The following is a 10,711-nucleotide window of genomic DNA, read 5'->3' as shown; positions in this document are numbered from 1 at the left end:
CCGGCGTCCCGGGCCGCGCCGCACTCCCCGCCCCAGCCTTTCGCGTTCGCAGCCCCTCGCCCCGCCCCAGGACCCTGCCACCGCCTTCCCCTCTAAACTCCCCGGCGCTCTCCGGGCGCACTCCCTGCATCCATCCACCCGGGGAGAACCCTTCCTCCCCCCGCCCCGCTCCACCCCCAACCTCCCAGTCGAAGCGAGAGCCAGTCAGTGTGCAGGGCGCCTGGCACCGCCGAGCCGCCCGGACCGGCCCTCCGCTGGGCGGGGGCAGGAAGAGGCGCCCGGCCTCGCGGGGCTCCGGGGCTCGGCTGGCCAGGCGCGCTCAGCTCTGCCAGGCGGCCGCCGGGCGGGATCGGATCCGGACAGCAGCAGCCTCGCGCGGGAACCGGGCACCCAAGCGCCCGAGCCGCCGCCTCTGGCCCGCGGGCGCCCTCCGCTCTCAGCCCGAGTCGCGGCTCGAGCCGAAGTCCCGGGCGCGGCTGGAGCCCGCACGGCGTGCCCGAGCGCCAGCGGCCCCGCACACTCCTTCCCGGCCCCCTCCGAGGAAGGGCGCGCGGGGGCCGGAGAGGCGCCTCCCGTCCGCCCGCCCCCTCCTCCCCGCCCGCCCACCGGCCCGAGCGGCGCGGCGCTGCCTGCGCCCGGACTCCGGGAGGGGAGCGCCGCCGCGCTTGTCCCCGGCAGCCTCGGTCCTGCCCCCCGAAGTGGAGATGCGCGAGCGGCAGGCGAGGGCGCGCAGCTCGTGAGAAGCCGCGCCAGCCGGCACCATGCGCCTGCGGCCGCTGCCCCTCGTGGTGGTCCCCGGCTTGCTGCAGCTGGTGAGTGCCCGGCCGCCGCGCCGCGCGCTGGGGACGCGTTTCGGCGGGAAAACCGCGCCCGCCGCCGCCTCGGGAGCTGAGCCCGGGGCTGCTCGGGCAGTGGGGCTAGGGGCGCGCGGAGTGGAAGGAGTTGGGGGCTGCCTTAGAGGTTGAAGGGGGAAAACTGAGAAATGGAATAGAGGGACGTAGAGGCGGCGAAGGGCTCGGCAAGGCTTGGGACGAGGGCTTGGGTAAAGTGGGCAGGAGGGAGCGGGGAGGAAGGTGCGGGAGAAGGGAGAGCAGGTTTATGGATAAGCGGTCCAGGAGAGGATGGGAGTACGTGGATGTGGTGAGGATAGGCTGAAACACCTTTTTGGTGGTTTTTATTTTCCACGCGGTGCTTTGCTCAGATGCCCACAAACACTTCTTCCAAAGCAGAGCATCCTGCATCCGCGTTCGCAGGGCCAGGTAGTGGCGCCTTGCTGGGGGAAAACTCAAGGCAAACGGCCGATTTTAGGCACAGCTTGGGTTTCTCTTCGTTTCCCGTCTGGCGCTGGGGACCGGGATAGGGTTTTCTGGCAGTTGGAGATGCAGGATGTAACTTTCACGCCCAACTCCACGAGGAGACCCCTCCTGGGCATCTCTAAGCAGTTTTTTCTGGGAGATCTCTCCCGCCCGGGGCACTGGGGAGCTTGAAGGGTATTCAAAGGTGGCTCACGGTGTGCGCCTTGTGACTCTCTCAGCTCTCCCCGCCAGGTGCCACGCTCTCCTGGCTCTCAGTGTATACCTATAAACTGTATGCATTGGTAGTGAATTATATTTAAGGGAGATCCAAAGTGAGACTTTCCAGAAGGAACTTTTAAAGTAAAATTATAGACGGGAAATGCTTTGGCTTTGTCCGCCTCTGTGGTGGATTTCTCCTGGTCACTTGGCACCTTCCTGATGCAGTGCTCTTATTAAGAGGGCTTTCTCTTGATGCCAGGGTTTCTTTGGTCCTCATACTTAAGACTTTGCCCAAGCACTTAGGCAAAAATGACAGTCTAGTCTCTCTCTGTCTGTCTCTCATCCCCTCTCTACCCCCTTCCTTCTCTTTTCTTTTTAGAGGGAAAATCAAGTAACTTATGAAAGTTTCCCTATGATGTGCATGGCATTGTAGAACCAGAGGCACTTTGCAAGTTTAGAGAAGAGACTCTAGAAGGTAGAAGGGGAGAGGCCACTCAAGGGCCGGTTGTCTATTCTTGTAACAGCAAAGATTAGCTTCACCTCCACAGCGTTAACTCAGAAATTCTTCAGTGGCATCAAGAAGAAAATGCAGTGAATGAGCTAGCACATACTGGCTACAATACTGCATGTTAAAATAAATTTTAGGCATTATAAATCTCAAATATATTCCACATTGATCCTTAATATCAATTGCTTAAAATTTTTGTTGGTCTGGATTCTAATAAGAGGTGATCAAACAAAGCGGCATTTATATGGCATGTGTAAAGGAAGAGCCTGGGAAAATCAGGTACTTATATAGGGTCTTCAGAAGATCTTCATGAATCTTATTTCATTAATTTTGCATTTAATGATCACCAACTGTGTATCTGCTCCACAAACACTGTCTTAGACTCTTAAACAGATGAGGAAATATATTTTAACATGTGTTGGGGAAAAGTTCTCCTATAAACTGCTATATTGGAAATGTTAGATTTTTTTTTTTTCTAGACTCCCATAGTCTATAGGGAATAGGGAATAGGAAATACATCTTGAGGGGATTATCCACCCTCCTTAAGAGCTAGATTCTAACATTACAGCATGGATTGATTGATTAGTTTTTAAGGAAGCTTATGTCAAATTCTAATCCATTTTTGGATTGTGCTTGGGCTGTAATGTTTTTTTCCTGGAGCACTTTATCGCGGTAAGTGAGGTGGGAGTGCAGCCCTGTGATAAGCACACATTTCTTACACTGCCATCCTTTTGGACAATAAAAGGCTGTTTACATTCTCCACATTCTTAGAGCCCTTGCCAGCCTCTTAGCACAGGGGGGTTAGGATGTGATAGGAAAACAGAGTGGCTGAGCAGGGTAAATCTAAACGGAAACATTCCCCAGTCCTACCACAAGGCCCCACCCCAGCAGGTAACAGAAGGGACAGATCATAATTTGCTCCTTTGGATGGCTCATAGTTTTGTTCTACCTCTCTTTTCAGCCGATATTGAACTTCTCTGTTAAATCCTAACAGCAAGTTGATAAAAATGTTTTCTAGATTTGAAACTGGCCTTTTGCTTTCCTAGGAACTATATATACTCAAAAGATCTGCCCTCTGCTGATATAAAGCAAAATAAAAAATAAAAAAAACACGTCTTTTTAAAAAATTTGGGGGTGAGGGATGGAGTTGCATTATTGTGTTGGAATTGGATTTTACTTTTCCATCTTCACTGCCAGCCTGAACAATATGCTTTTTTTAAAATGCTAAATATTTTAAATGAGTAGTGGATTCATTTGGGCATATTGAAAATTTAATTCTGTGAAAATTGCCTGTTTCATCTGAAAGCAATCATAGGAAGTTTAGCCCAAATAAGTCACTAACCACATGATACTGGCACAATAACTAGAATGTTTTTTACTTATTTTTGTGATATTTAAACTTTTAAGAAAGTAATAAGCTGAATTTGATAAATATTTTATGTAGCCTATGAAGAATGTGTATACGTTACCTGTCCTTGCTCAGTTTTTCTGTCCTGTGTCTAGTGCTTTTAACAGACAGGTTCCTTTATTTAATTAATAGGATTACTAAGCATTTGCGAAATTTAAATATTCATCTTGAAAATATTTTTAAAAAATTCTTTTTCAGCAACATATTCTTTATAAGAATATTAATAGTACGTTATTTCTTTTCTGCTATTCTAATGAAGAAAAAAATTAGCATTTGAAATGAATATTGCAACAAAATGAGTGTTGTTTCATGACATGGTACAAGGTAAAGACTTCACCAAATGTCAACTTCTTACAGATTTGCATGATAATTTGTAACTAGTAGTAAGTGTGATTTTTGCCTTTAAGTAAAATGCAGATTGTAAAAAGATGAGATTTTAATTTAAATGGATGATTAGCTAGAGTTTAAGATAACATTTAGTGGTGATTTAAAAAATGTTTGTGACACATTTCAACTTGTTTTCCTGTGATACAGTGCTAAGTTTATAAAATAAAATATAAGCTAAAAGTGATGTAAATTAGAAAATTTTTAGAATCCTATAAAATCAGAATAGTTGTGATGGAAAATGGTAAAAATTTAAGTTCATCCTTGTTCTATAGGATTGTCTCACACAAGTTATTAGGGGTATTTATGTTTATCTTAACAAATTACTAATTTTAATATTTGTTTAGTGTGATATTCATATTTATTCACTGCCCTGTATTTACAAGAAGTGATAACTCATGACTGTCTTCCATTCAAAAATCACAATTTCCCTCATACAGCTTAATCAATAAACATCAAAACAGTGTTTCCCAGTGTAGGATCAATAGCCTGTGTTGGCTAGATAACAATGCGGAGGAGAAAAAAATACCGCCATATCATGGTTATGACTTAAAGTTGGCTGAGCTTTAAAATTACCTTCTCGTTATGAGCGCTATTATCTTAGACATTTTTTAAAATGAGAATTAGGATTAGACAATTCAGTCTTCTGTTCCAGCCACCCACCTTCCAGTAAAAGTTGTGTTCACTTGGCCTATTCTAAGATTATGTTATATGGTCCAGTTTTAAATGGCGACATAGGAAACTGACTGCTCTTGGAAAAATTATTTTATGGTTTAATAGATTTCCAAATGGAAAAGAAAAGCTATCTTAATCTTTGTACTATATTTTTTATTAATTTTCTTTTTTTTAATTTTTTCCGATTAGTGGTCAGAATGCTAAATAAAACAGAGGCTTTTTTGAAAAACCTTTTAGAGGTTTACATTGTCAGCTTAAAATGTGTGTTCTTGCAAATCGAATAAATTAAGAAATGTTTTTTTTTTTTTTTATAATACTTTGCCCACCTTATATCTATTAAAGAGCTAGTCAATGCATCTTGAATGATTTAGTGGTAGCAATCAAAGACAAATACAAACGTGTCACAGGTCATGATTTTGTAAAACCTCTAGGACTGTCTCTTACTGTTTACATATTCAGCGGACTCCTTTACCTGAAGCTTTGCTGGGTAAGATTTGAGAAAAGAATTATAGCTGCACACTCAAGTGCCTACAGTTAAGGCTGTGTCAGCGTTTCTGTAAAGAATCTCATTTCTATCATAGCCATAAGCATTATTGCCGGTTAGAAGCTGGCATTTAATATCTTGATTTGGGAGTCAATTATTTTAAAGCTGCTTTAAAAAAATTTGTCCAAATGATTTGGAGCACTCACCCATGCGGGGTTACTTTCTAGGTACCCTTATAGTATACAGAATGGTGATTTAACAAACTAATTTCTATATTATTGACTTGATAACTAAATTAACAGGCAAAACCCTATAGTTTTCACTTGAACAATGGCTATAATTTAAGTTGTAATATGTTTCAATTATTTTAGATAATATTTTCTAAATTAACCTATTTTTTAACTGCCATAAGATTTTGTAACGTTATTTCATCATGAATATTTTTCATTGTGCCCAATTCAGTTGTTCTGGTCAGTGTTTTTGTAAGTCTTTATTTACTAACAAGCTATTTAAATTTTTTATTACTTGTGATATGACCAGTGGTGTTGACAACAACTTCATTCTTTATTTGACAACCCTGCTCAATAAAAAAGGGATTTAAAGCAATTTACCATATAGGTTTTAATATTATAGAAAGAATTTTCAGATATTACTGACTGAAAACTTCCATATTATTTTTAATTTATGAAAATCTAGATAAAATCTCTCAAACAAATATTTGGTTCATTATGCTGTGAGATCAGTATATAATAAGGAATTATGTTTCTTTGTAGAACTATCGTTAAAAATGAAGTTCCATTATTTAAATGCAAATGCTGTAGGAAATATTTTTCTTTTGCCTAGTCTGATCATTCAAGAAGTTCAAATAGTTGTTTTTAAAATAGCCATTCTTGGGCTCATTTCCGCAGCACATATACCAAAATTTCTATTTTTGTCAATTTTCCCTTCTTAAATGTATGAATCTATGGTAAGAGAGGTGCTACATTTTATAAGCTTAAATTGCAATGGTATTAATGCTGTCCTTTATTTGCATATATTTACCCATTTCAAGTTTCTTTTACGCAATTTATCACATTCTGTTCTCCCAGTAAGACTAGAAAATAGAGAAGGACATTTTAAATGTTTCCATCCATGTATTGGAAAGAACAGTGAATTTCGTGTCAAAGACTTGGGTTCTGTTCTAAATAAATTGAACATTCAACAAATATTTTCTGACCATCTCTTTTGACCCCGACTTTACACTGAGGCTATAACAAGTATGTTGGAAACAGCAGTAAACAAAATAGAATTGGTCAAGCGTATGAGTGAGTGTGTGTGCGTGTGTGTGCGCGCGCGTGCGTGTTTGTGTGAGTGTATGTATCTTGGACAGATCATTTAACAGCCTCAGACCCCTCATCTATAAAATAAAGTCATTAATGACAAATTAGATGAAAAATTATTTCTAACATCTCTTTCCTTTTTCCCATGTATTGTAACAGTGATTCTGGATTTTTTTCTTTTTATGATTTTCATCTTTAGTTACTGAAAAATTTTAAATATATCTTGCATGCCCACATAATTGTTTTAAATCTAAATTTTACATGCGTTTTATGCTGTTAACCGTATCACAAATGATATATATACTTAGAGGTAAATTTAAAACACTATAAGACTGATTACTGTTATCTCCACTTATGGAAAAGGAAAATTTAGTGAAACTAGGCACAGGGAATTGATGAGCACTTATTTAACACATATAATCAGCGAAATCAATAACATTTAAATGAAAATGGTGCATTCAGGGTTTTCCTCCCTCTGTGCCATTTTTAAATTATAAACTACCAACATCTACTCATTGCTTCAATTTAAATAGAAAACAAATTGATTCTCAGTTAAATTCTAATTATTAAAATAAGCAACATTGCAGCTTAATACTGTACTTCAACCAGAAAACTAGCAAGTGACTTTTGTATCCCCCAGTAGAATACAGACTATTTAATTTGGAAATACTTCTAACTAACTTCAAAGATTTCAGGGGTTCAATGTAAATGCTACGGAAATTTCTAGATAAAACCAACAAAAAACTGTCATGTGAAACCTTTGAAAGATGGAGAAAATCACCAATAGGCCTAACCTTAGGAGAAAATCCAAGGAAAACAGAAAGACTAACTGGTCCTGGGGTGCAGTCCAACCGTAAACACCATAAATGTCTCTACAGATGAATCTTGACTTTGTGATGTTGCTGATTTGGGGCCAAATTAAGTGAATCTAAGATCATGAAAACATTTGTGTACATCTCTTCATGGAAGAATATGCAAGATTATGATGTTCAAGCATTATCATATATAGTGACAATTTTTAAATCTAATTGGTTTTACCTTAAGTTATATAGCATGTATCTTCACTCAAAACAGTAATTTAAGATATGGTATAGATTATTCAAAAGAAAGACCACATGTATAATTTATATGGCTGTTGAAAACTCATGTTATTTGTTTTCCAGAATTCTATTCCTCATCTGTGTGTGTAGGTTTAACTAGTGAAAGTGGTTGATGAGTATGCCAATCTGTATGATCTTTTCCTTGGATAATGTATACAATAAACAAATAGGGACTGTAAGGAACCATTTAACATTTTACAGTAGTGATAATAATATTTATTAATAAAGTTTTGCATTTGGATAGTCTGAACAGAAAACATTTGGGAGTAGGTTAAGGAATTTGGCAATGTAAATGGAAAGGAAGAAGTTTTTCAAGGTGTGTTTTTTATTGTCTCAAGTTCACCTATTTCTCTTGTGACTCTCAGATTTATGTCTCAGTTTCTACCCTATCGCCCAGGCTCCAAGCCCATGTTTCTATAATTTACTGCTTACTATGACTTCGATGTTTTGCTACCAACTCACACTCAACATGTCTAAAGTCACACACGTCTTTCCTGATCGAGTGCCTTCCAGCATTCATGGATTCAGGTCTTGAAGTCACCACCTACCTCCCCCCTTTTAATGTCTGGATTCTTTGTGTTAAGATAAGGGACTTGGTGTAAAGCACTACACGGTTTACAAAATTCTTTCACACATGTGAGGTCATGGTTCCTCTTTGCACATCAGCTCTGAAAAGTAAGTAGAGCAATAATTATTGCATCCATTTTACAACGAAAGCACCAAAGACACATTATAGATCACACAAGTGGTAAAACTTGGATTGTCCACCCAGTTCAGCCGTTAATTCATGGCACCATTCATATGTCAAAGACTGTGGGGTTGATGATGAGTGCCATCTTTCTAGATACTCATCATGGACACTCAGAATGATGGACTTGAGGGCCATTTCTAGGAAACTTCCCATCCTGCTCAGCTACCACTGACATAGAAACCTCAACTCATTCATCTTAGAGATTTTTGAAATACGTTTTGCCATAAAGTTAAACAAGTTAAATAGAACAAGTAGATTCTTGGAGTGTGTTCCTTAATCTAGAATTCTATTTACAATTTAACCTCACAGAGTCTAGTTGTGAAGCGTCCCAGCTTTTATTCAGTTTTCACACTAAGTTGGCAGCTGAGTAATGTGTCTCTAGTTAGGATCAGTAGAGGTTTTGAGACCTCTCTCTAATTTCTCCGAATCTCACCTTTATCACTCCAGATGGAAAAAATAAAAAGAAGAGAGAAAGAATGGGCTCAAGGGCCATTTAATCCTACTTTTCTAATGGATAACTGGGAATATGAGAAGGAGCTGGCAGATGTGAGAGGCTGTCTAGTAGGTGTCCAGATTTGTGCAGAATTTGAGAGCGTTAATATATAATTTTGTTTTACTAGTAGCATATTGTCTTGCTCTCTTTCTCTTTCTTAGTATGCATTTTTTTTTTTTTTTTTGTAAAGGCCACATATAGTAGTGGATGTTGTTGTTGGTTCGCCACCCAGATCCCTTTTGGGGATGTGCCCTGCCAGAATGCACTCAGAGGCCCAGGTGCGGTTCACTTCCCCTGGAAAGCGCTTGTCTGTTGACTGACAGGTGTCAGAGTGTGAAAAGCCCGGCTCCCTTGCCTGCTGTCTGGACAGCTTTGAGGTGTGACAGATACTACGGGGTGCCCCTGCAGGAACAGACTGAAGCTACCCCTTGTGGGACTCTTGCCTGCAATCACACACTTCCATGGCTTTCTTCCACTCTCTCACCTGCTGCCCCACCCTCTTGCCAGACTTCTCTGGAAGTGCTTTTGTTATAAATCATTTGCGCTCAAATATTAATACTTGTCTCAGTGTCTGCTTCTGGGGAACCCAACCTAAGATTTCTATTTATTTTTTTTTCCTTTTTTAAATTTCAGCATATTATGGGAGTACAAATGTTAAGGTTATGTATATTGCCAATGCCCTCTCTGCCCCCTCGAGTCAAGAGCTTCAAGCATGATAAGATTTCTATTTAAATCCCACCTATTTTCTGCCACCTAACACTCAGGGCTAATCACTATTAATAGTTTAATGTATATCTTTCCAGATAGTATGGATATGTGTGTTTTTATCATAATGATATGATGCACAATATAATGTTCTATAACATGCTTTTCTTAATGCAATAAAAAAGCCACGTTTTTGGCCACTTTGATACTATACAGAGCAACTTGTGTTTTTAAGGATTCATAGTATTTCATGGCAAGGCTGTGCCATAATATATTTAACCAGTCTTTAATTAATATTTAGACTAGTTTGAATTCTTTAATGTAGCTATATCTTTAAAATGAATTCCTAGAATTGAAAATGCCGAGAATGTACAGTTTGAATTTTGATAAATATATTTTCCTAAATGATTGCACCAGTATATGGTACTACTCATAGTGTATGTACATGCTTGTATTCCTAACTAAACATTGATATTTTTTAAAAAACTTTGCCACTCTATTACAGGAAAACACTTCATTATTTTTAAAATGTGTTGTATGCTGTATTACCTTTTGGGATGTACAGTCTGTTTTCATATTTAATAACTATTTATATTTCTTATTTTGTGAATTGCCTTTTTAAATAGTTTCCCATTTTTCAATTGTCTTCTTTTATAGTCTTTAAATTTTTACAGCTTTTTTATAATATTATTCTTGCACAATTGTTCTTTGGTTTATTTATCCTGGATATTTTGTACATTATGGGGTTGTTATGGATATATTTTTTATGCTTAATGTTTTAAAATTGTTTTTTGCTGGAATATAAGGAAAGCTATTTAGTTTTGTATATTTATGTTTGTATCTGTTCTATTTTTAAACTGGAGTATCAGTTTTCGTAATTTTTATTTGATTCTCCTGGATTTTATGTTTAGACAATCATATCATCTTCAAAAATTTTATATCTGACTCTTCATTGAATAAAATTTATTGTCCTAGTAAACTGGATAGAACCTTCAAAATATTGTTGAATAAAACTGAAATTAAGCATTTTTTGTTGCTAACTTTAACATAAACTTTACCAATTATAAAGTTTATTATTTTTATTTACTACTTATTTACTATTTTCATTTATTTTACATATATATGCTTTTATTATTTTATTTATGAACACTGATTACTTTCATGGGTGAAACATGGCTACAGTGAATTATGCCAGGTTTTTGCATCCAGATTATGCTAGGATCATAATTAGAAAGACTTCTAATTTTTTCTCCCTCAGTCCTGGGAGAAGTTAAAATACTTGACAATTGTTTTTCCCCTAGCAGTTTGTTGGGAGTCATGCTAATCAATTTGCCCCTTTTTGTTTTGAAAGAGGAAGTCATTTATCAATT

At 38.9% G+C, this 10,711-nt stretch overlaps 1 protein-coding gene across 1 annotated transcript in view; it reads left to right on the top strand.

Moving 5' to 3' along the window:
- The first annotated feature begins 643 nt into the window (after positions 1-643).
- The window catches only part of NXPH2 (neurexophilin 2), a 109,896-nt gene continuing 99,828 nt past the window's right edge, over positions 644-10,711 (top strand). The window contains exon 1 of the mRNA XM_012740116.2: positions 644-812. Within this exon, the coding sequence (XP_012595570.1) occupies positions 762-812 (51 nt within the window). The 5' untranslated portion in view covers positions 644-761. The remainder of the gene's footprint in view (positions 813-10,711) is intronic.

This window comes from Microcebus murinus, chromosome 8, assembly GCF_040939455.1.
Source record: "Microcebus murinus isolate Inina chromosome 8, M.murinus_Inina_mat1.0, whole genome shotgun sequence".
Taxonomy (NCBI): Eukaryota; Metazoa; Chordata; class Mammalia; order Primates; family Cheirogaleidae; genus Microcebus; species Microcebus murinus.
The sequence above is the reverse complement of the archived record's forward strand: the minus strand, read 5'-3'. Positions and strand labels throughout refer to the sequence as shown.